The sequence below is a fragment of the Urtica dioica genome, chromosome 11 (genome assembly GCF_054948205.1).
Source record: "Urtica dioica subsp. dioica isolate 48M chromosome 11, U.dioica_male_clone48M_v1_H2, whole genome shotgun sequence".
NCBI lineage: Eukaryota > Viridiplantae > Streptophyta > Magnoliopsida > Rosales > Urticaceae > Urtica > Urtica dioica.
In genome coordinates this window covers 22577233-22602432 of record NC_142766.1, presented here as the reverse complement: position 1 = coordinate 22602432, position 25200 = coordinate 22577233, and the positions used below count along the sequence as shown (strand labels likewise).

Below are 25200 nucleotides of genomic sequence, written 5' to 3'. Positions count from 1 at the left end.
GTTTGACATCTTGCAGATCTAAGCCGTGAGACATAAACGTAGAATTGACTGTCGTACCTGATCGCCAAGCCATTCTTTTTCGGTCCAGAGTTCATAGTAAAATGTCTTCAATTTGATTTCAACTTCTGTGAAATTTCATCCCTATGACAATTTATCTTCTAGTGGCTTGTACCAATGCCTTTCCTCATCTTTCTTCAGCCAAATCTCCATTACAGTGACGTCCTCAATAAATTTTCGCCACCACTGCGTACAAATCAAGAAGAAATCCAAAGTTAGTAATTGTTGAATTAGATGTCAACAGTTGACATTATACATCAACAATATATGTCAACCGAATCACACCCCTCATCGAGTATTGATGGCATAAGGGTATTGAACAAAGCTAGTGAAGTTCACTTCGGACGATATCATAATTCCGAAAGATCTTTTCTCATGATACCGACTAGGTTCAACCAAAGTACCACCTTGCTTGAATAATAAATAAATTTCCGCTATCACTGTACAAATCAAGAAGAAATCCAAAGTTAGTAATTGTTGACATCAGATGTCAACATTTGATGTCAACTGTTGACATTATACATCAACAATATATGTCAACAGATGACATTAACTGTTGACATAAAATGTCAACAATTGATGTCAACTGTTGACGTCAATTGTTGACGTCAACTGTTGACATCTGCGAAACTTACGAACTTCGCTAAACAACTTCAAAAATTACCCAGAATCACGAAAACCTTATTTTTGCCCCAAATTTAAACATACCCAGAATAAACGTACACAAAAACGAAAGAAAAGTTTGATAAAATAAAAAACAAAACTAACCTTCGGCGAGGATCGGAGCTACGTGCTTGGTCGGAGCTACGGTCTTCGTCGTGACCGGATCTATGAGTTTTGGTCGTGCTTCCTTGAGCGTGTCGGAGCTCAAATCCAAGGGTTTGGGTCAGCTCAACTTTGGCAAGGATTGGGTGAGCTCAAATCTAGGGTTCTTTTCTGACGAGAGAGAGAGAGAGAGAGAGAGAGAGAGAGAGAGAGAGTGAGATAAAAAAAAATTTAGTTCAGAATTGATTAAATGATGGTATTAAATGAGGTATGAGAGGGTAGGTGCGAGATTGAAAGAAAATTTAAAGTGGAGGGTAAACTTGGCTTTTTACAAGTGGTCAACTTGTATTTTTGACCAAAATTATACTTTGGTGGATTTTTGGAAAAAATTAGTGATAAGGTGGTAGTTTGAGCAATTTCTCTAATTCTTTCAGTAGAGCGTCTATACATGCTTCCAAATTTATGTTGGCTAGTTTGTCTTTTGATGAACTAATCAACTATTAATTTCCTTTTTATTGCAAAACGCAATCCTACTTATCGGGAATAAGGACTGTATTTTCTTCACAAATATTATTCAATCGCAAAATTTATCATAAAACGAGCATTTTTAATTAATTATTGAAAAAATTATAGGTAAAAACAATGGTAAATCTAGCAACGTAGCCAATTTCAAACATGGTTTTAAGGATGTAGTCAACGTTTGGTAAATTTTGTAATCTAGCCATTTATAGAAATAAACGGTTAGAAAATATCGAAAATACCCTTATGTAACATAAATCATAGAAACCAAATACTATCCAACGTTTCAGCCAGCCGAAGTTTATCGTGCGTAAAATAAACGGAAATTAACAAAGCAGCGGAGATCAACAAAAAATTAGAAAGAAATAAACGCTCAATAACCAACTTTGCCAAATATAGAATTTTTTTAAAAATTCTAAATATATACACGTGTATTAACTTCTAAAATTCGTATTGAATAACACCATATTAAAGGAAATGAAAGAAATATCAATTGATAACACCGTCGACCTCTACCTGCACATATGTAAATTTACCATAATTAACAGAAATTAACAAAGCAGCGGAGATTAACAAAAAATTAGAAAGAAATAAGAAAACGCTCAATAACAAACTTTGCCAAATATAGAATTTTAAAAAAAATTCTAAATATATACACGTGTATTAACTTCGAAAATTTTGGTTGATCAAATGTGGGCTACAAGTTTTGTAAGCAAATTCTAGTAGAGGATATTATAGTAATTAACATCTTACATAATTAAGACACGTCATCATTTTTTGCTAGAGTGAAAATTTGGACGAAACGTTGGCTAGATTACAATTTCAACGTTTCAGGTGGCTTAGTTCGACTAATTTTTCTATATTGAAACTAATTCGATAAAGGTTAAAAAAAAAACTAATTCAGTAGTAAACATAGCTAAAGTATTATTTTTTAGTAAGAAAGTCAAAATTAAATTGTCCAAAGTATTTTTGATGCTGTCAATAATAATATTGACCCTTGTATTTAAGCAATTATCAAATATAAAAATTCATTGACGGCGTAAAAAAAAACTATTGACACTTCTTATTTGCAAATTTTTTTTTTTTTTTTTTTTTTTTTTTTTTTTTGTAAATATTAACTATTTTATGAATTTTAACGTAAGACTTTATGTCTAATTCTCCCTTTTGTAAACCATGTTTCAAATTTATCGTTATTTTATATAATCTAAACTCCCAAAAGTTTATACCATACGTGATTTGTATTTTACGGATTAAGGTTTTCCAATAATACAAATCAAACCATAGATCATTTTGATTTTATGAATAATATTTTGTATTTATGATAATATAAATTTGAATTAATTTTAAAATGTAACTAGTTTATATATTATGAACCGTATTTAATATCCATTTGTTTTATATAATATAACCCCTCGTTAGTTTAACACTGTAATTGGCTTATATTTAGTGAATCGTAATTAATCATGTTCTAAGCTGGTTTGTATAATTACAACTCTACTGTAAGAGCTCAAATATATTTTGATGATATTATTTTGGTAAATGTTCTCGGTTGGCAAATTTTGTATCTACTTCTTATTACAGAATTACTAACCTATTAAATTCTTCTCAAGGTGGACGACAAACTACTTGTAACACATAATTAACCAATAAAGTCTAAACCACTAGTTAACTTTTGAAATTTGAACACTAAAAATTCCACTAAACAAGTGGTTGAACTCAGGTGCCAAGTATGTAAATTGATCTATTTGTAGTTTCCTCATTAGATAATGCTATCGTGCCATTCTCATCTCAGTTTCTTCCATATCAGCAACAAATAAATCATCATAAACTTGACTTTATTTTGGGTTTATACGATGTACATTGGTTATTTTTTAGTGTCGCCGTCTAACAAGAAGAGATCAAATTATGGTTTTTTTAAAATAATATTTTAATCAGAAATATATGACAATTTTATTTAAGAAAACATGGAAGAAAATACTAGAATAACATGGAAGCCTATCTATGAATTCTATTGCTCCACGAGTCACTCCCTCTTTTCATACAAAATTATTGTTAATGTTATACAAAATAAAATATTTGAAGAAAAAACTATAAAAAAAAATAAAAAATAAAAATAAAATGCTTTAGAATCTTAATTAAAAAAAATCACATGTAATAACACATCAAACTATAAAATAGCATAAACTTTCAATAATCGTAACTAATTTTTTTTTGGCAATTTTTAGTTGTTTATTTGTGTTTTATCATCACGTATCATTCACATACATTTTTTTTATGGAAATGACGGCATAAATATTTAATATTTTCAAGAACATATACTTATATACTTTTTTTTCGCGGTGAAAATAGCTAATGATGAGTTTTAGTGCACCGTTAAATAAAATAAGATAAATTTGACAAAAATACACATGACAGCCTTAAATTAAATATAATTTAATATTTTTTAAAATTAATTAAACAGTAATAATATCATTTTTATAATAAAAAAATTAATGAAAAACAATTTAAGATTCTAACTAAAGTTTCATTATATTAAGAAAATAGCTCACTTGGTCGAAATAAATTCAATTAAATAAACTAGTTAATTTAATTTACTTTGAATTAATATGTTATTTTCTTAATAAAATGAAACTTTGACTATTTTTTAAAAGGATGATGGATTATTGCGCTACTGGCCTAATTGTCTCCATTAATAATATTATTAAAAACTTTTTTAATATTAAAAAACCAATTAAGCATTTTCTAAAATTGATATTACTAATACTTGACTAATTTTAAGAAATACCTATTAAATTATTTTCAATAATATTATTTTTATTAATAAAAAATAAATTAAGTATATATTTAAATTTATATTATAGAGATAATGTAAAAGTTGTTTTAATTATTTTTTATTATAGAAATATATTTTTAATATTTAGTTCATTTGAAGAAAATAGTATTAAATCGCGTTTAATTTGAGGCTGCCACATGTATTTCCGTCAAACTTAAATAACTTTGTTTAACGGTGCAATTAAAATATAATATTAAGTATTTTTGCTGCGAAAAAGAAAAAAAAATATTTAAGTGTATGTTTCTAAAAACATTAGATATTTATGTCGTCATTTCATTTTTTTGGCAAATAGAAGAAATAGACACAAATAACAGACAAATAAAAAAAAAAATAATAGAACCTAGGGATCCTCTTCTTGTTGGCGTCTAACTGCTTCTGGCTAGCAAACACTTATGAAGTTGAAAGGATAAGCAACCCTTATGCAAAAATTCTAGCTTATAAATTGTCTAATAATTAAGAAAATATGTCAAACTACGATAATGTGCATGCATCATACCATGTGTGAGGCATAAACATGAGTCGTATTATATCTTTAGTATTTGAATAATTGAATTATAATTTTAATTGAATTATAATTTTAATTGAATTATAATTTTAATTGAATGTAATTATCACATTAATTGATAGAGATTAACCAAACTTGTCTTATTTTTTTTATAATATCATGAATTAAATACAAATATATAATTATTTACATTCGGCTGGTTTCTATTTTTGTTGAAATTTTTTATTTTGTAAGGATTTTTTAACTCGGAAAAATATAGAGTTACGTGTTTTCCTTTTTTTTTGTCATTTATTTTTGGTTTATATTTGAAAACTTATATACTGATTGATAGTTTATTCATGTTTTAATATGAGAATCGTTAACAACTAAACCACTTAAAACATATTAATTTTATTATAACCAACGTTTAGTTAATAATTGATAATTAGCCAAATTGATGATGTGGCGAGTGAAACCACTTATTTTGTACCGAATATACCCTTATTAGTTAATTAATAAAATTGATTTTCGTATTAAAAAAATATCATTATTCTTTAAATTCCTTAATTATAGGATCTGGATTTTATGATTTCAAAATAAACTTAAAAAAAAAAAAACCGTTATACAAAGGACACGTTTCATTTTTATGTTTTTCTTCAAATTTTCGCAGTAATAATTAGTAATATATAACAATTAATAATCAATAATAATCGTTAATAACGTACTGGTCTCAAGATTATATGTTCTTCACAGTAAATAATCGTTAATTTTTGTTAATAAGCGTTTGTTTATCTCTTTTCGTCAATATTTTTATGGTTTTGTTTAGAATTAATTATTGTTAATTATCATTGATACGTGGCCTTTATCTTCTCCAAGAGCTTTTTTCTGCGATTTTAATGTGTTGAATGGCTTATATGTTTTGGTTTTCTTTTTTAAATTGTGTAATTGGTTACGTGTACCATTAAATATGCCTTATTAATCGCATCATTAATTTTTTTATCTTTATTTTCGTTTTTTCATTATGAATTAATGCGCTGGACGAAATTTAAATTAAAGGGTAATTCAGTCTATATCTGATAGGAAATAATGTTGTGTGGCTAATAAATAATAATTATCTAAACGGTGGCTATTTTGCAATTTCAAGTTTGAAAATGGCCATAAATCTACACTGCCCTTTTAATATTCATGTAAATATTAAGCAATGATTGATTATTTTGCTAAACGTATGTTTTGATATGATGCCAACCATATCTCAATTTTTCTTCAATGTCAAAGACATATCTCTTTCCACGTAGGTTCTATATTACACTTGGCTCAGATTCTCTACAATAAAACAAAAGAAATAGACAACTTGAATTATGACGCGACGATATATCTATAACATAATTAATAAACACGACATCTCCCCCAACTTTCATCCTCAGACTGCCACGTGGCAGTTTTTTTTTTTTTTTTCTTTGCCTTTCCGTTTCCGTTTTTTTTTCTTTTTTCTTTGCCTTTCCAGGCTTTTTTTTTTTTTTTTGCCTTTGCCTTTCCGTTTTTTTTTTCTTTTTTCTTTGCCTTTCGTTTATTTATTTATTTTTTAAGTTTTTAATATTTTGTAAATTTTTTTTATTTATATTTTTTTTTTCTCCCTCTCTCATCAATATATTTTGTATAATTTTTTTATGTATTTTATAATCATAATTATTGATACTATATTATACTATATCAATAACATACATTATTTTGACTGTATGTTAGTTTTATATATTCTTTATTAAATTCTATTTCTTTTTCTCTTTGATATTTATTTCCTTTCACCTTATATGTGTCTCCATATTTCATTGAAAAGCGAACGCAAGTCTTATTTACCTATGAAAGTCTAATAAATGTACAAAATAAATTTTTTACATTTTATTATTCGTTCATGATTTTTAAGGGTTTTTTCTTAATTATACTATATCGTTTTTTTTTCAATCTATTTTGTAAATTTTTTTTTTATGTATATTATTTTTTTCTCCCTCTTTTATCAATATATTTTTTATAATTTTTTTTTACGTATTTTATAATCATAATTACTGATACTATATTATACTATATCAATAACATACATTATTTTGAGTGTATGTTAGTTTTATATTTCATTTATCAAATTCTTTTTCTTGTTCTCTTTGATATTTATTTCTCTTCACCTTATATGTGTCTCCATATTTCATTGGAAAGCGAACGCAAGTCTTATTTACCCATGAAAATCTAATCAATGTTTATTATTCGTTCATGATTTTTAAGGGTTTTTTTTTCTTAATTGTCGATTTCTTTGGTGCCCATTGTTTACGAATCTTGATAACACAAATTAACGTCTACAAATTTTACTTGTTATTATCATTTATAATATGCTAAAATCATTCGCGCGTAGCGCGATGCTAAAACTAGTCACATTATATATACTCGTAAGGTTGTGCGAGTTAAATTTCCTCCTTTTTCTTTTTAATTATGTATATAGCTTTACGGGATCGATACTAGGTTATGCGAATTGATTTAATTTGTGATTTTTTTTACTATAGTACTTTAAAGTAAATGTTGATTATTGGACTTTAGTATCCAAATAGATCAAGAAATTTTCAGATATTAGTAATTGAGAAAAATGGTAGTACTAAATCGAAATCGAAATCAAAATCAAAAGAAACCTGTGAAAATTTGATCTCCTCCCGCGGAGGGTGATTTGGTGATGAATCTCTCTCGATTTCTCTCTATCCAGCGCAGGCTGCGATATCTCGAGCCCTTCTTCTCGAATGATGGATAAGTAGCTGAAAATAATAAATTACTAGGATTAATTCCTTTTTTACCCCCTGGACTCGTACCTCGATTTCATTTCACCCCCTGAACTCGGAATTGTTGCAGAACTAATCTCAGAACTTAAACACGTGTTACAACTTGCCACTTCCGTCAGTATTTGGACGTTAAGTTTAACTTTTTGATGACGTGACAATATTCTAAATACTTTTAATATTTAAATATTATTATCAGATTAAATAATTAAATATCTCTCTCTCTCTTTCCTTTCTTCTTCTTCTTCTTTTCTTCTCTGCATTTTTTTCTTTTCTTCAATAACGAACAAAACTCATCAAACAATTCGAGTTTAATCACAACCTCAACAATCAAAACCAACCTGAATCCATAAAAACATCACAAAAATCCGAAAGCCCCAAATTCCAACATATATGTCAACAATTTGTCAACAAATTAATTATTTTATTAATCAAAACAATAAAACATATTCAGCGAATAAAAAATCCGAACAGCTCAGTATTCCTTCTCAGAGATTCGGTTCTTCTCTCAATCCCCGAATCCAAACTGGTTTGGCTTCGCCGGCTTCTTCGAGTCAGGTAATCGTCTCCGTTTGGTTGTTTTCTCGTTTAATTTCGGTCTGAATCACAATAAAACTTCATACCTAAACGGCCCAAGAGACGAGAAACCATCAATGGCCATAAAACTATCGCCATCATCGATATGCAAGCGAATCCCCATCTGGGTCATATCAACTTCATCGATATGCAAGCGAATCCCCATCTGGGTCATATCAACTTCATACTCTTCATCAAACTTTTGCTCTGCTTCATTAGAAACTGTCACCGAAACTAATTCCGAGGGAAAAACTCACCAGGTCACTAGGATTAAGCTTGTCGCGGATAACTTTATTGATTGTTGTTTTCTCGTTTAATTTCCGAATAATTTAATTTCGGTGCTAAGAAAAACACATCGAATCCTCTTCGCTTGAATCCATTGACAGCCACGCCGTTCTTCGATGCGCAACCTGAGGAGAGAAAGAAGGCCGAGGGACTACCTGAAAACACTACGGTGAGGAAAGAAAGAGAAGAGAATGTGATATTGGCCGCTGATCTACCGCCGATCCCTAGCGAAGAAAAGAAGAAGAAAGGAGAGAGAGAGAGAGATAAGAAATGAAATATTTATTTTTTTAATAATTAATATATCTAATAAAAATATTTAAATATTAAAGTATTTAAAATAATAGAAAATAGTATTATACTTTTTAAAATATTGTCACGTCATCAAAAAGTTAAACTTAACGTTCAAATATTGACCGAAGTGACAAGTTGTAACACGTGTCTAAGTTCTGAGATTAGTTCTGCAATAATTCCGAGTCCAGGGGTGAAATGAAATCGATGTACGAGTTCAGGGGGTAAAAAAGGAATTAATTCAAATAATTACATTGAATTACATGAGAAATATTACAATTTGAAGGAAAATATATGATTAATTACCGTTGGGGATTGAAATTTTGGAAGCCGAGATCTTCGTCCCAGAGGAAAATGTAACTATATTCCGCGACTATATGTCTGGATGTAAGAATCGCTTCGCAAACCACCTAGGACACATCATTGTTAAGAATGAAAAAAAAATAAAGTCAACGACCGGTCAAACGTATAATACGAGAGAGTGACTAATCACCATTTGGTTTGATCGTTCGCAGATACGTGGATGGCCTTATCGCTCCACTCTAAGCTCTTCCACTGATCCACATTACCGTCGTAATGGAAAAGAATTACCATGAAATCGCTGGACAGAAACTACACAAATGAAGATTATTAAAAGAGAAATTAATATTAATATTAATAGTCCATTTGTCTCTCTTTTTTTATACCTTTGTGACCATTTTATCGACGAGATCTTTCTGTTTTATTCCGACGACTACGGCAAATAAGTTCATCGGAGCACTTTCGTTTTTCTTCTGCTCCGAAAAACATTATAATATATAAAATCTGAAAATCAAGATGAACTATTTATTTGATAAATAGGTTGAATTGAGAGAATAAACATTGCATACTTTTGGAGAGCCCCACAAGGGACGTAATTCGAAATCGGAAGTCCTTGTGACAATTCCTTCTGGTAATCCCTTGCTTTCATTAGGTCTATATTCCCTCTAAAAAAAAATTAAAAATAAAAAAATTCATGACAATGCTTCAAAACTTTAATTCTAAAGAAAATAATATAAACCTCGCATTTTGTTGCATTGAAGTTAGGCATAGAGTCTGTGAAATCCACTCTCCCAGGCGACATTATCTAAAAAATAAAAATACAAAAAAAATCATTTCATCTAATAAACCCATTTAATAGTCATACACACAAAAAAAAATGCAAATTTAACGTGTTTTCCTCTTGTTTACCTTCATGTGATCCGGTGAATATAAGACGATTCCGACGAAATAAATCAAACAAAGCAAAATAACTGCTTGAAGAAGGCCACAAAGCCGATATCTTCTGCCACATTGTGGCTCTATTAATAAATGTATCTGAAGAAAGAAAGCAAAAATATGGCTAAGAGAGATAATTGACACATACGGACGGACAAAGAGAATTTAGAAGAAACAGTTTATTAGTCAGAAGAGCTAAATCGACTACGGATTCAACGGATTCTAAATCATATAAAATTATGTCCGTAGTTTTATATTTTTATTGGCATACATATATATTTACGTGTGATGATGATTTTGAGAGGGTGACATGGTTCTAACTTCTAAGTCTAACTAAAAGCACCAAAACCAGAGCGACAACACATAACTAAAAGTTGATCAATAAAAATTGAAATACTTCTTTATAATATTTTTTTGTTACATAATAGTACGCAGTTATTAAAAAAAATAAAAAAAACAGTACTTAAGAAGTAAAATCGAAGAGAGAGAGAGAGAGAGAGAGAGAGAGAGAGAGAGAGAGAGAGAGAGTACAAAATCGGAAGTTTTCATGTTCTCGATAAGCTTTCCTTGGCTTGACTTTTTCCTTTCCGGAGAATGAAGAGTGATTCAGAGAAACACTCGCCGGAGAAAATTTTCAGCGCCGGAGCAAAGCTTCTCTTTCAGAATGTTAGTTTATTTGTTTCTGTACCACAAAATTATATGCCTTAATTTGACGATCTTATTTCCTATTACACGATACTTAAATTTTGATTGTGAATATACGTACCCGAATCAGACAAAATCTGGTGATATTAAAGCTTAGTTAATATATATATATATATATATATATATATATATATATATATATATATGTATATTATAATTAGTAATTTTATCGACCCGTTAAGGCGATTTAATGGAAACGTTTAGTTGGCGTTTCTGTGTGATAACTTGATTTTTCGGCTAAATTTTCCATTATATCGATATTAATTACCAATCAGAATATAATATACTTTTATTTAATTATTAAATCAATTACGTATCAATTTTTTGTTATGATTCTTTAAATAATATATCCCCCATCTATCTATCAATTAGGTAGCTTTTGGTAACATTTAATTTAGAAAGAAAAAAATGACACAAAAGATATAAGACTAATTGGAATAACTGCGTACATTTACTCTCTCTAAAGGTCTATTTATTTGCCTAATCTCACACGACTACAAAAGATATGGAATTTGAGATAAAGTAAACGGTGTATAGTAGTAGCATAGCATCTTCTTTATTTTTTAAAATTAAAACTTTGTTTGTGAATAAAAATTAAACTTATTTTACCATTGTTTGTGTAATTACAGCACATTACATTCTAAGTCTCTTCTCTGACGACCTAAATTATTTGTAAGTTACACGTGACAGTACTAGCATTGTATTTTATTTGGTTTATTTTATGAATAAATTCAATGTACACGCGCTATGCCGTTCAAATGTGCTATGACCATTTTCAAAGTAACCAAAATAAAACTTTAAAATGGTAAGAATGTAACAAGTTTGCAATTGGCGAAGACGAAGCTTTTTGCAAGTGATTTTATTATTGATGGAAACAGCTTCAATTCTACGTTTCGTTAATGGAAACTTTGACAATACGGGAAAAAACTACTCTTTGTACAATTTGAAGATAATGATTGCTTTCAAGAGTGTGGTTTGAAATATGAATCGATTATTTCACCACTACTATGGTGATCACCTAACCTATATCACTACTAGTTTAATTCAAAATGTTCTCGACTCTTAACAAAATAAATAACTCAAAATTGTAAGAAAAATATGCAGTTTTTTTTTTTTTTAAATGTACGAAAAGAAACCCGATAAAAATTAGAATCAAAGCCGAAATTCAAAAGATGGTAAATGCATAAACTTCGACTTGGCAAATTTTGCTTCGTGATCAAAGTTGTACGGTTATCCGCTTTAAAATCTATCTACGATGATACATAAAAAGAAAAATAAGCAATTAATGGAGACTTTTTCATTTCAATAACACCGAAGAAATATTAGGATAATTATAAAATTATGATCATTTAAACCCGAATCCGGTAATTACTTCTAAGAGTTTTGTCAATGGCTAAACCACTTCAAACGTGAAAGTTTTAATCTATTCATAATTTATAAAATGTTAATAAAATAGTAAATTGCTGATCCCTTATTACCCTTATTTATTTAATTAATTAGATTTTAGTTTTTAAAATAAAAAAGTCCAATTTAAATCTATAATTGGTAAGATCTGTTATTCTCTCTCCTATCTTTCTCTTTCTTTATGTTTAACCACATTCCATTTTTTTTGTTTCAATACAATTCTCATCAGATCCATCTATCTCTCTCTCTCTCTCTCTCTCTCTCTCTCTCTCTCAATTTTTGTTTTTTTCTTCAAAACTTCAAAAATCATTATCTTCTTCATACAAATTTGAAATTGAGTGATTTTAAATCTTATGGATTCGTGGTGACGAGAGCTTCAAAAATATATTCATTGTGCTGGATGAAAAATTATATTTACTACTGTAGAATTCCGCCAGAACTAGTCTCCGAGGGCGATAGAGCTCTTCGTCTCTATCGAGCTTCGCGCGGTAGATATGGGCTCTAAGGGCGGCTGAGCTCTTCGTCGGCCAGCGAAAGCATGGAAGCACCGTGCATCGATCGAGGAGAGGATGAGCACCACCCCATAATTGTTTGTAAATTTCTATTAATTAACGTTTATTAATAATGTGTTTCATGGTTCTTCAACTTCTTATTTCTGAATTTTATATAGTTAATTACTGTAAAAAAAAAGTTAAATATTCGTTAATAATAATTCATTATTTTTAATATGCAGTCGTGTTCATCTTTGACTACATGTTTTTTTGCGTTTTTTTGGCGGTTAATTCATTTTCTATATTTTTTTTTGTTCACCGTTTTTACGTTTTCAATATTTTATTTTTTGGGATATAATTCCAACAATATATTCTTACATCTTCTATTTTTTTTTTCTATAGTTTTGATATAATTCCAAGAATATTTCAACAATAAAAAAGTGTTGCATAAAAGAATTGCTAAAGGGATATCGGTTAAATGAGCTATTGTAATCGTAAGACATCCCATGGGCCATAATGTCTGAGGCCCGACCCACCACGACTTGGTTGTAGTCACATTATATCACAAATATCTTTTTTTTTTGTAGACGTGAAACTATTGGCCAAAATTACATGATATGATATATTAGCTATGCAAGCGCATGTGGCATTATTGACCAACACGGTTTAGTACATGAGCATTAAACTGAAAGAAGATAAGGGCATGTTTGGTTCTCCTCTCAAAAACTGTTTTTGAGTTGAAAAATTTGAAAACAAAAAACGAAAATGTGTTTGGTTTAATTTTCCGGAAAAAATTTTCAAAAATTTTTGAAGTTGTTTTGTAAAAAAGTAAAGAAAACTGAAAACAAATAAAAGGTGTTTTTGGAAAAAAAAAAATTTCTTCTCTTTTCTTCTCCTTCTCCTCATCTTCTCTTTTCATTCTTTCAAAAACAAAAATGAAAACTATACCAAACACTTTTTCGGTTTTTTCACTTTCTCAAAAACAAAAATGAAAACTGTACCAAATAGCTTTTTGAAAACAACTGCAAAATAATTTTTCAATACAACTACAAAAATTAGAAAATAGAAAACAAAAACTTTTTGAGTTAACTACCAAACACAACCTAAATCTTCCACTTGTAAGGGGGCATGCATTTTTGAAGTCAAAGGGTTCAAATCAGGACATCTTCATCGAAGTATTTATGGGATTACCATTAGACTAAATATCACATTTAAAATTTTTATTTCTTAAAAACCTCAAATTTTAAAATATATTATAACTACCTCGTTTTTCTAATGCTCAGATTATTTTTGCCAATATTTTTATTGAAATTATAAATAATAAGAAAATAAAATAAAATAGTACAAGTGATAAAATAAAGGGTTCATTAGGTATACAACTATATTTACATCTTCACGTTGCTATATAGTTAAGATAACATAAATTTTAGATAAATAGTCACGTCCATGTATTTACACGCGTAAATTGACGTAAATACCTTACCATTTTATTTCAATGAAAGGGCAAATCAGGAATGTAATATCATGTTTGTGACTATTTATATAAGATTTACGAAACGTTAGTTATATTGCATTATCAAACGTTTTAATTGGCTAGTTATCTTTTTTTTTTTTTTTGTAAAATAAAATATACTAAACTGCAAGAATGAGAATCATTTTAAATTCGTATTCTAAAGATAAAAATGAAAAGCAAAGTGTCATAAAAAAAATAAAAGCTTTTAAAATGAGGTCGCTCAGGTATTCTCGGAAATAATTTGTTTTTTTTATTATTATTATTATTATCTTGTTTATCTAATTAACCCTTCGACTTTAAATAACTTGAATTCTTGTAAGAACCATCGTAAAACAGCTAATGTTGACGAGTCATGATATTAATTATAGCTGCTGTATTTTTGTAATAATTGAATTATACTCAAAAGAAAATACAATAGATGGATATCAGAAATATCCGTTTTCTCCAAATAGGAATTTATTCCTTAGATTTACTCTTTCATAATATATTCTATGTATTTTTCCCGTTTAATCTCCAACTAATATACTTTCTAAGTATTGTAAGTTGATTCCTTATTACTATAATACCCTCATGATCCCAAGTCAAGTCATTAACGTGGAATCTTAATAGAAGTCGGTTCCATGAAAAACAATATGTGAATGTTTTCATGTGACTCGTATGCATTACCTCCATTTGGAATTGACGTGGAAAAACAATATAACGTAAGTTTATAATACACTACTACAAATTCACATTTCTGGCGTTAGGGTATTAGATGCGACATGTCGCACCGGATACTCATCCAGATGATTAAATATTTCGGTAATGTTAAGTAGTATTTATGAATGTGTCGCATCTAATACTTTTAGGTGCGACGGCTGTCGCACTTAAAGGTTATAAAATTTAAAACAGTCAGGAAAATTCCCCCGAAATTTTTTGGCTATGAGATTTCATATTCGGTGCGACATGTCGCACCGAGTATGAGTATTAGGTGCAACGGTGTCGCACCCAATAGTTTTAGGGTTAATATAATTAAAACCCCGAGCCTTCTTCTTCCTCGCGCGAGCCTTCTCTCTCTCTCTACAACTTCGGCGAACCTCGGCCCAGCCCCGCCCGCACGAACCTCGTCGTCCTCTTTTGTACGCCTCTCTCTCTCTCTCTCTCTCTCTCTCTCTCTCTCTCTCTCTCCGACCAGCATCCCCTCGACCCATCTCCGGCGACCACTGCGTCCTCTCCGCCCCCCTTCGCCGTGAACCTCGCCGTCCTCCTCGGTACCTCTCTCTCTCTCACACACAATCTCACTCTGTCTCTCTCCAACCAGCGTCCTCTCGGCCCCTCGCCCCGCCGCCCCGACTAGTCCCCTTCCCTGCCGCCCGCCCCCTCTGGCGACCAGCGCGTCCTCGCCCCGCCCCCCCCCCCCCCCCCCCCCCGCGACCAGCCCCCCTCCGCCCCTCGCCCCCACCATCGTTACCTCGCCGTTGAAGGTTTTAGTGGCAATTTTTATCTAATTGTTATTTAGTAGTTTAGTTTGTTAAGTTGAATTGAAATGATTAATTTAGTTTAATTTTAGATTATTGTAATTATTTAAATTGAATTTGAAATTGGAATGTTTATGTGATTTAAATAGTTAAGTTAATTTACTATTTTTCGTCTGCTAATTAGTTTTATCGATATATGTTGAGTTAAATTGTTTGTTTAATTTGATTGCAATTTGTTGAAAATTTGGTTAATTAATTAATTAGTAATATGTTTAGTTAGATTAATTAGTAATATATATATGAATATATTTTAAAATGAACTAGTAACATGTTAAATTTAATTTAAACATATTGAAAATTTATTGCGACCGAGCCACGGAGGCTCGGTTTAGATTATTCAGTGTGACATGTCGCACCCGATATGAAATCATCCGCCATTTCAAGAATTTTGACAGCAGGACATGTCGCACCGGATTGTGTCGCACCTAATACCTTTAGTGATGGACTTTTAAGTACGACAATGTCGCACCTAATAAACTATTAGGTGCGATTTTTGGGATATTGGGTGCGACAATCATCGTACCGGATGCCTCTATTTGTTCTAGTGATAACTGACTTGGATTAAAAAAAAAATATACGGAAACTTTGCCTAGATCTAACTTGAACCCAACACTTTGTGAACCGAGTGGATATTGTGCATATATTCAAGAATTGGCATAAAAAACATTGACATGTGAATATCGAACCTAGCTAATTTATATAATTAGCTATATGCACGGTAGATACATTTTTGTTAAGTATATATATATATATATATATATATATATATATATATATATATATATATATATATATATATATAATATGCTTCAAAAAAGCGTAGAGAACATAACATGAAGACATATAGATATGGTCAGGGCTATCTCTATATCCTCCTCTAATTTACTCAACAAGAGTTTTGTTCTTTTAATTTTATCAATGTATGAAATCTAAAAGAACAAAATATGCGATCAAGACTGGAAGCGATGCTATCATACCGAAAATAACCCTGAAAATTTGATCAAATTCAAATAAACAATAGAGTATTAGGTACCCGTGCAAATTAAAAATTAATACGAAGTAGTTTAAAAAAAAACTATATTAATTTCAAATAGAAAGGAGAACTAAGTACTTACGCAGTGCTAATTACATCTGCGTGCAATCCATATTCTTTGGCAAATATGAATGAAGTGATTGATTGAGGCAACGCAGCCTGAAAATAACAGGAAAAGATAAATAATTAGAATAATTAACAAACTGCATAATTTACATTTACTTTAATAAAATTAAAATTATAAGGTTTTGAGTGCAAAATAGGTGAAAAGCAAGCAAGTTGATGAACTATAAGTATTAATACTGAACTAATTAGCCCATTACTTTTGCCTTTTGATAATGACTTGAAAAACTTTACGAGGTGCTTTCTCATTGACTGATTTTGACTAACTGAATAACTAATCAGTAAGCGAGACTATAAATACACGAAAGTATGAATCTATAAATACACGAAAGTATGAATTAGTCCTGACCGTACATGTCTAACAAACCTACGTCTGACGGTCTAGGATTTACTATGTGTAATACATTCAATATTTTGAGATTAAAATAAAGAATAACAATAAAAATAAAAATAAAAAATTCCGCCTACGGCTAATATATTAAGTTTGTAGCAAGTCATATACGACCAAAGAATGTCGATGAGTAACATTATTTCATACTTGGGTTTTGGACTATATATAGTCCTTTAGTATCATCATATATATATATATGTGTTATATATATAACATTGCATGCATGTCATTATGTGAATAAGAAGCAAGAAGAGGAAACCTGAATAATGGCAACACGTAGAACATCACCACGCAAACCGACGGCAATAGAGCCGATGGCCATAGCTGTGGGACCCGCAACGAACCTCAGTACCATCCCTATCACCGTTAGTCTCGTCCCACATGCTATCATCTTCTCTTGCAACGCCATGAATAAACCTACCAAATTATATATCATATATATACTATTAATAATTACTCAAATATACTTACAGAAATTGACCAATTAATATATATTAAAAGAGTTATATTGTATCTTACCCATGCTGAACATGGCAGTTCCAGTCCCCGCTTTAGACATGATCAAAATAGAGCCTTCTAGAATGTTTGGCATTTGCAAATTCCACCTGAATAAGATCAATCATAATATATCAATAAAATAAAAAAACCCTAGAAATTTCAATATCAATAACATAAAAAATATATCATACATACCTGCTGGCAATGAGAGCCCAAACTATGCCGATGTAAACGGCGTAAGAGTTAGGGTTCATGAAGAGCTTAAACATCACCACCTTCATCAGAGTCCAAAAAGTAGCCGTTGAAGCACCATCACCAGCACCAGCAGCCAGTCCGTTTCCCTCCCCGGAGAGCTGGCCTTCCTCGAGCTTGCTTGCGGCCGAAGAAACGGCCACGTCGTCGATCCCGACCCGGCGAAACTCGAGCACGAAGAGCAAGACGGTGAGCCATATGATGGCCTGGACGACGGAGGATTGGACGACGAGGTCGACGGCCTCGGGTCCGTACATGGCCTTCATCAGCGGAACTCCGACGACGAGGGAGTTGGTGAGGGCGCAGAGAGAGAAGGAGGTGATGGACCACGAGAAGCTTCCGTTCCACCGGGCCCACGCGCCCAGCACCGCCCCGATCACCGCCTTAGACGCCACGTCAGCGGCGATGAACCGGAGGTTCCACTTGAAGGGGTCCACGTGGGCGGTGAACTCGAAGGTGAAGAGTGGGAGCGTGAAGAAGCACACGAATCGGCTTATCGCTCCGCACTGGTCCGGAGTGAAGATCTTCCACCACTTCACCGAACCGTACCCTAAAACTAGGGCTACGTATAGTGGGAACATCGCTTCTATCACCTTATACACGTCTTGCCACCCAATCATCTTTATATATATATATATATAGATAAATCTAGAGAGAGAGAGTGAGTTTTTAGTGTAATATATGTGGATTGTTGTGCTGTGTAGTGTTACTGTGATATATATACTTGGTTATAAGGTGTTTATTATGTTTTGCGAGAATAGAGAATCAATTATTTTAGCGTGTATGATTTGTGATGGTGTTGAGTTATTGGGTTATTTATTAGAAAAATTTATCATGGGAAGGAATGGTATTGGTTTTGGTGGGTGTATAGGATTCGATGCCGTGGATTCGTGTGTGAGTGACATGGTAAGTTGTTTTTGGTTTTGTGTGTGAGTGCATGGGAGTGTAAAGTTGCTTTCACGTACGTCTCTCAGGTATTTTTGTGTGTGATGAGTTGATGAATATATATTTTTAATATATATGGTCAGCATTGATTATATATAATATATATATATTATATGAGGAGTGATATATGTAGTCCAGCGATTATTCCACCACCTCTCCTTCCAGTCGACGCAAACACTATTTTCTTTTCAGTTTTTGGGAAGCTGGTTTTAATAATACCTTGACAAAAGGTCGTTCTTTGTGTAATATATTATAATTATAAGATGAATAAAGTTGTTTAGTGGCTGGGCAGAGAAGACGACGATGATCTTTAGTCCAATCTTGAATTTTCGTACATAGATTTTGTAGCTGTATGGTACTGCGTAGGGATATTAATTCATATCAGTCCTTGTTGAAACTTGAAACTAAAATAATACATTAGTAGCTTTGATCATGGTTTAGGGTTAGAGAAATATAAATGCAAATTTTATTTATTTCTGTTGACAACATTTTTTTGCTATAAATTTTCTGGTGATGGTAAATTAAAGTTTGGATAAGTTATAATGATTAATTTGTTTACATTCAATATATTAAACAAAATCAATCTTTAATTAAAATCGCGGGAAAAACAGAAAAACAAAAAAAAAATCGCCAAAATTGTATAAAAGTAGCAGAAAAAACACAAAATCACGAAAACTGTAAAATCGCAAAAGATTTATGACTTTAATGTTATATTTATTCTAAGATATATATATATATATATATATATATATATATTTTTGAGAAATTCTTAACTATGCATAAAAGTCATCTACTTACATTGTGCATATAAGATTAGAGTTATCGGCGATAGCGCTAGTTAAGGGTAACTCAGTCACATTCCACAAACCATTTAAACTTTTTTTTTTTCAACCTCTCTAAAAATATATGTAATATGTGTATGTGTATGTGTATGTGTATGTGTATGTATATGTATAATTACTACGGTATTAAATATTCCGTTACAATGTGAAATATGCTTTGCTTTTATTTAGCGAGAGCTTGGCCAACGGTGGAGCTAGTCCTAGTTGGCCGACTTGACACTGACATGCATTTTCTCTTTTAATTAATGCGCACTTTAGAGAAAATTAGTGGCTATGTCTAAAAAATGTGGTTAATTGTGTGTAATTCGCGTAACTGATATTTTAATTAGTTAATACAAGCACTTTAATGGAAAGATGAGTATGACAATTAGTGCAATATGCAAAACCAAGAGTAACCATAGAAATTATTTTCGTATACAAGAAAAAAAAAAATCAGCCATAAAATATTAAAACAAAGTTGAGTTTAACTAAAAATTCCTATGCACTTTAGCATAAATCTATGTTCTGTCTGATGAAACAGATAGTAGTTCATGCCAAGAGCCATGACACATAAAGGGTATCTATAATTATTGGTCAAGCCATGTTATGGACGTATGTAATTGAATTTTGGGACTAATCGGATTCGGAGAATATTTAACTTTATTTCTCCTTTTCTTTCCTTGAAGTAAAAGGAATAATCATTTTTAAAAAGACTTCGGAAAATTTTGAAATATTAAACTTGTGATAAACTTCGGCCTTTTACTCATTTAAGCTCATGAAAGTGTTATATTAAGTAGACAAGTAAATTTACGAAGTTAAGCTCATTAATCAATTTGCTTTACGGTCACAAATGAAAAGTGCCGTATAATTATGCGAAAAAATTTGTAATTAAGACTTAAATTTGGCTCTTTGTATATTCTCCAAAACTTCGTATTTTCGTCAGCGGATATTTCTGAACTGGTATGCGATTGTCTATGATTTCATATAAATAATATTTCAGTTAGAGCATCTATACATGCTTCCAAATTTATGGTGGCTAGTATGTCTTTTGATGAACTAATCAAGTATTAATTTCCTTTTTATTGGCAAACGCAATCCTACTTATCGGGAATAAGGACTGTATTTTCTCCACAAATATGATTTAATCATAAATTTATCATAAACGAGCATTTTTAATTAATTATTGAAAAAAATATTATAGGAAAAAACAATTGAAACTAATTCAATAAGGGTTTAAAAAAATAATTCAATAGTAATATAGCTAAAGTATTTTTTTAGTAAGAAAGTCAAAACTAAATTGTCCAAAGTATTTTTGATAATGTCAATAATAATATGAGAAATTGTCTAATTTGTCACCAATTTCATAACATTTTCTCATTTTCTACAAAAACATTAATTTTTCTCAAAATGTCACATTTATGTCAACAATGTTGACATCTATGTCAACAATGTTGACATATAATAAGGAAGGGCAAACATAGATGTCAATATTATTGACATAGATGGTGGTATTCTGGGAAAAATTAGTATTTTGGTGATAAGTGGGAAAATGTTATGAAATTGGTGACAAATTAAGCAATTTCTCAAATAATATTGACCCTTGTTTTTAAGCAATTAACAACTATAAAAAAAATTCATTGACAGCGTAAAAAAAAACTATTGACACTTCTTATTTGCATTTTTTTTTTGCTGTAAATATTAACTATTTTATGAATTTTAACGTAAGACTTTATGTTTAATTCTCCCTTTTGTAAACCGTGTTTCAAATTTATTGTTATTTTATATATGCCATACATGGTATGTATTTTACGGATTAAGGTTTTCCAATAATACGAATCAAACCATAGCTCATTTAGATTTTATGAATGATATTTTGTATTGATGATAATATAAATTTGAATTAATTTTACAACGTAACTAGTTTATATATTATTAACCGTATTTAATATCCATTTGGTTTATATAATATAATTCTTCATTAGTTTAACAATATTGTAATTGGCTTATGTTTAGTGAATCATAATTAATCATGTTCTAAGCTGGTTTGTATAATTACAACTCTACTGTAATAGCTCAAATATATTTTGATGATATTATTTTGGTAAATGTTCTCAGTTGCAAATTTTGTATCTACTTCTTAATACAGAATTACTAACCCACCAAATTCTTCTCAAGGTGGACGACATAATACTTGTAACAAATAATTTACCAATAAAGTCTAAACCACTAATTAACTTTTGAGATTTGAACTCTAAAAATTCCACTAAACAAGTGGTTGAACTCAGGTGCCAAGTATGCAAATTGATCTTTTTGTAGTTTCCCTCATTAGATAATGCTATCGTGGCATTCTCATCTCAGTTTCTTCCATAACAACAAAGAAATCATCATAAACTTAAATTTATTTTGGGTTTATAGGGATGTACATTGGTTATTTTTTAGCTTCGCCGTCTAACAAGAGATCAAATTATGGTTTTTTGAAAATAATTTTTTAACCTAGAAAGTATTACTCCCTTCTAAAATTTATATTACTAATGCTTGATTAATTTTATAAATATTAAATCATTTTCAATAATATTATTTTTATTATAAAAAATTAGTTTAGTATTTTTTAAAATGATAATATAGAAATAATAAATCATTCTTAATATAAAACGTTTATATTATTAAAAAGAAAAAAAAAATTATTAATGCTTGATTAATATTATAAAATAAATATTAATATATTTTTTTATAATATCATCAATGCTTATGTATAATATAAAAAGTCGTTTTTTATTAGTTTTATTATAAAAATATATATTTTTAATATTTAGTTCATTTGAAGAAAGTAATTTTAAATCATGTTTAATTTAAGGCAGCCACATGTATTTCCGTCAAATTTAAGTAACTTTGCTTAACGGTGCAACTAAAACTTAACATTATGTATTTTTACAGTGAAAAAAAAAAGAATATTTTAGTATATGTTTTAAAAAAATATAAAGTATTTATGCCGTAATTTCCTCAGGAGAAATAGAAACAATTAACAGACAAATAAAAAGAAAATAATAATAATAATAGAACCTTGGGATCCTCTTCTTGTTGGCGTCTCACTACTTCTGGCCAGCAGACGCTTATGAAGTTGAATATGATGTGGTGAAGCCATATCATCGCTACAACGGAAGTCGCATCTAAACTCTTTTCTTTTCCTAGTGAGCGGCGTAGGAGATTGAGGTGTGTATGGACTCCAACATCAATCAGGTTGTGCAAGCAGATCGTCGTTTGACTTGTACTTTTTTTTTGTTAAAGGATATTTGTTGTCGGTGAAGATTAATCTTATCACAACTTCTAGTACTTTGGAGGTAGTGCAAAATTCCACTAGACCAAACTAGGTATCACCGTGAGACTCGTACTCTTCGAAACGTATTTGTTCATGGGATATTTTGGGAAAAAAAAAATCAACTTTGTACAGTTGAAAGGATAAGCAACCCCTTATGCAAAAAATTAAGCTTATAAATTGTCTAATAATTAAGAAAATAGCTCAAAGTAAGATAATGTGCATGCATCATACTATGTGAGGCATAAACATGAGTTGTACTATATCTTTAGTATTTGAATAATTGAGTTATAATTTTAATTGAATGTAATTATCATATTAATTGATAGAGATTAACCAAACTTGTCTTATTTTTTTTTTATAATATCATGAATCAAATATATAATTATTTACATTAGGCTGGTTTCTATTTTTGTTGAAAATTTTATTTGGTAGGGATTTTTTAACTCGGAAAAAATAAAGAGTTACGTGTTTTCCTATTTTATTATTTTTTGTCATTTATTTTTTGTTTATATTTGAAAACTTATATAACGACGGATATGTTTTATGATTGATTATTTTGCTAAGGGAACTTATGTTATGATGCCAACCATACCTCAATTTTTCTCAACGTCAAAGACATATCTCTTTCCACGTAGGTTCTTTATCACGCTTGGCTCAGATTCTCTACAATAAAACAAAAGAAATTGACAACTTGAATTATGATCGCGACGATATATCACATTATATATACTCGTAAGGTTGTGCGACTTAAACTACCTCCTTTTTCTTTTTAATTATGTATGTATATAGCTTTTCCTATACAGCATTGCCAGATAGTTAATATTCATGAAATCTTAGGAACAAAAAGAACAAATTCCAAATCAAAACTTCTATGCGGTTCCTAATAAGACACACCTCGTGATATCGTATTTGAATTGAAAGTTGAGAATCCAAACGCATTTTTATTTGGAAGCCACTTGAAAAGGCGTTTGAAAATAATTCATGATTTGTTTGTTGCTCGTCTCAAAGTAACTGTTCGTAAGGCTTTGTTTTGTCCTTTGGGAAGACTGAGACCTTTGTGGCCGATAAAATACGGACACAAATTGTAATTTTTTTTTAAAGGAAAAAAAATATATGTGGGTGTAGTGTTTTTTTTTTTTTTTTTTTTTTTTTGGCTCGAATATGTGGGTGTAGTTTGAGGCGATGAGAACAATTTTGTCTTGAGTATCGCTATGGCATTTAGGCATCTAATAATTTCTTCATAATGGTTTGTCCTCGTTTTCGTAGCACTATCTTGTTTATATTCTAAATGAATAAGAATGAATTTTAATATGCTATTTATATATCAATCGAAATGGGTTTTGTTGCACAAATTATCTAAATAAGGAAAAAGGATAAATGCTGGTTTCCTTTCGAGACATTTTATTTTTATATCATCTATACCTGGAAATGATTTTTGAACATAAATATCGTTAAAATAAAATTAATCTGAAGAAATAAAATTTGGAACAAAACTAAATCGATGTAACACCACAAAATGCAGGAACTAAAATATAGTACTATTTGCTATTTAGTTTTAATTTTATAGTCTTACGTATATTTTATCATTATTATTTAGCGAATTATTGTTACCACGTCATTCACCAATTTTCTTTTAGTTTGGTACATTCTTTAAAATAATATATCCCAATTATTTCTCACTTTTATATACAATAATGTATAATTTAATAATACAATATAGACTTCCAAACATCTAGTTTAAATGACATTACCTCCTCCTTACGAAGTTTCCTCTTACGCGAGGACATGCATTCAAGTCCTCGCAAATTTATAATCTGAGCTTTAAATCTTGCAAATTAAATATACAAGTATGAATGAAATAGGTATAGTTAAAAATATAATAATAATAATAATACAATATCGCATCCATTGTTTTGGTTACGTTGACCTTGCTTGCTTTCACAATCGGTGATCTAGTTGGACGACCACATGGGAAAGGCACCAAAAAAAAAAAAGTCCGTTTTTTTTTCTTACGTCCATATCGACAATCAAAATTATTGGCTGCATTGCTGACGAATCTAAATTATATAAGATGAATTATTATTATTCTCTCTGATTGCTTAACGCCTAGTTAGCTACAGTCGTCTCGTGGATCAACCCTTCTTTTAAGCTAAAGCTTAATTTGCTCATGCTCTTTTATTAAAGCAAATTGGAGATGCTACTATCATAAAGTTAAATCAAAGAACCTATATTCTATCAGGCCTCCTCAATTTTTTTTTTTGTTACACATCTCTTACTCTTTAAACTCACTCACCTTGGATGAATTAAATTGAGCTACATCATTCTTAAATGAGTGCTT

The 25200-nt window shown here is 30.3% G+C and overlaps 1 protein-coding gene and 1 pseudogene across 2 annotated transcripts; both read right to left on the bottom strand.

The window, feature by feature from the left end:
* Positions 1–1770: 1770 nt before the first annotated feature.
* Positions 1771–10460, bottom strand: LOC149382518 (uncharacterized; annotated as a pseudogene). The gene is made up of 8 exons (XR_016293859.1): positions 10385–10460; positions 9657–9952; positions 9487–9582; positions 9304–9390; positions 9111–9229; positions 8924–9027; positions 7328–7447; positions 1771–1857 (listed from the first exon to the last, which is right to left on the bottom strand). The product of XR_016293859.1 is annotated as an uncharacterized LOC149382518 (transcript).
* Positions 10461–16306: 5846 nt separating this feature from the next.
* PIN5 (Auxin efflux carrier family protein) lies at positions 16307–18400 on the bottom strand. The gene is made up of 5 exons (XM_089601121.1): positions 17724–18400; positions 17550–17635; positions 17290–17447; positions 16599–16675; positions 16307–16471 (listed from the first exon to the last, which is right to left on the bottom strand). Exons 1-5 carry the CDS (start codon positions 18398–18400, stop codon positions 16399–16401), a joined length of 1071 nt encoding a protein of 356 aa, XP_089457247.1. The 3' UTR covers positions 16307–16398.
* Positions 18401–25200: the final 6800 nt, after the last annotated feature.

Bases quoted from the DNA above. Each gene is read 5' to 3' on its own strand.
- PIN5 (XM_089601121.1), bottom strand. From the start codon at position 18,400: ATGATTGGGTGGCAAGACGTGTATAAGGTGATAGAAGCGATGTTCCCA. The intron at 17,636-17,723 runs GTATGTATGATA...GATCTTATTCAG, and splicing joins TGGGCTCTCATTGCCAGCAG to GTGGAATTTGCAAATGCCAA. The intron at 16,676-17,289 runs GTTTCCTCTTCT...TGTTATTTTCAG, and splicing joins TACGTGTTGCCATTATTCAG to GCTGCGTTGCCTCAATCAAT.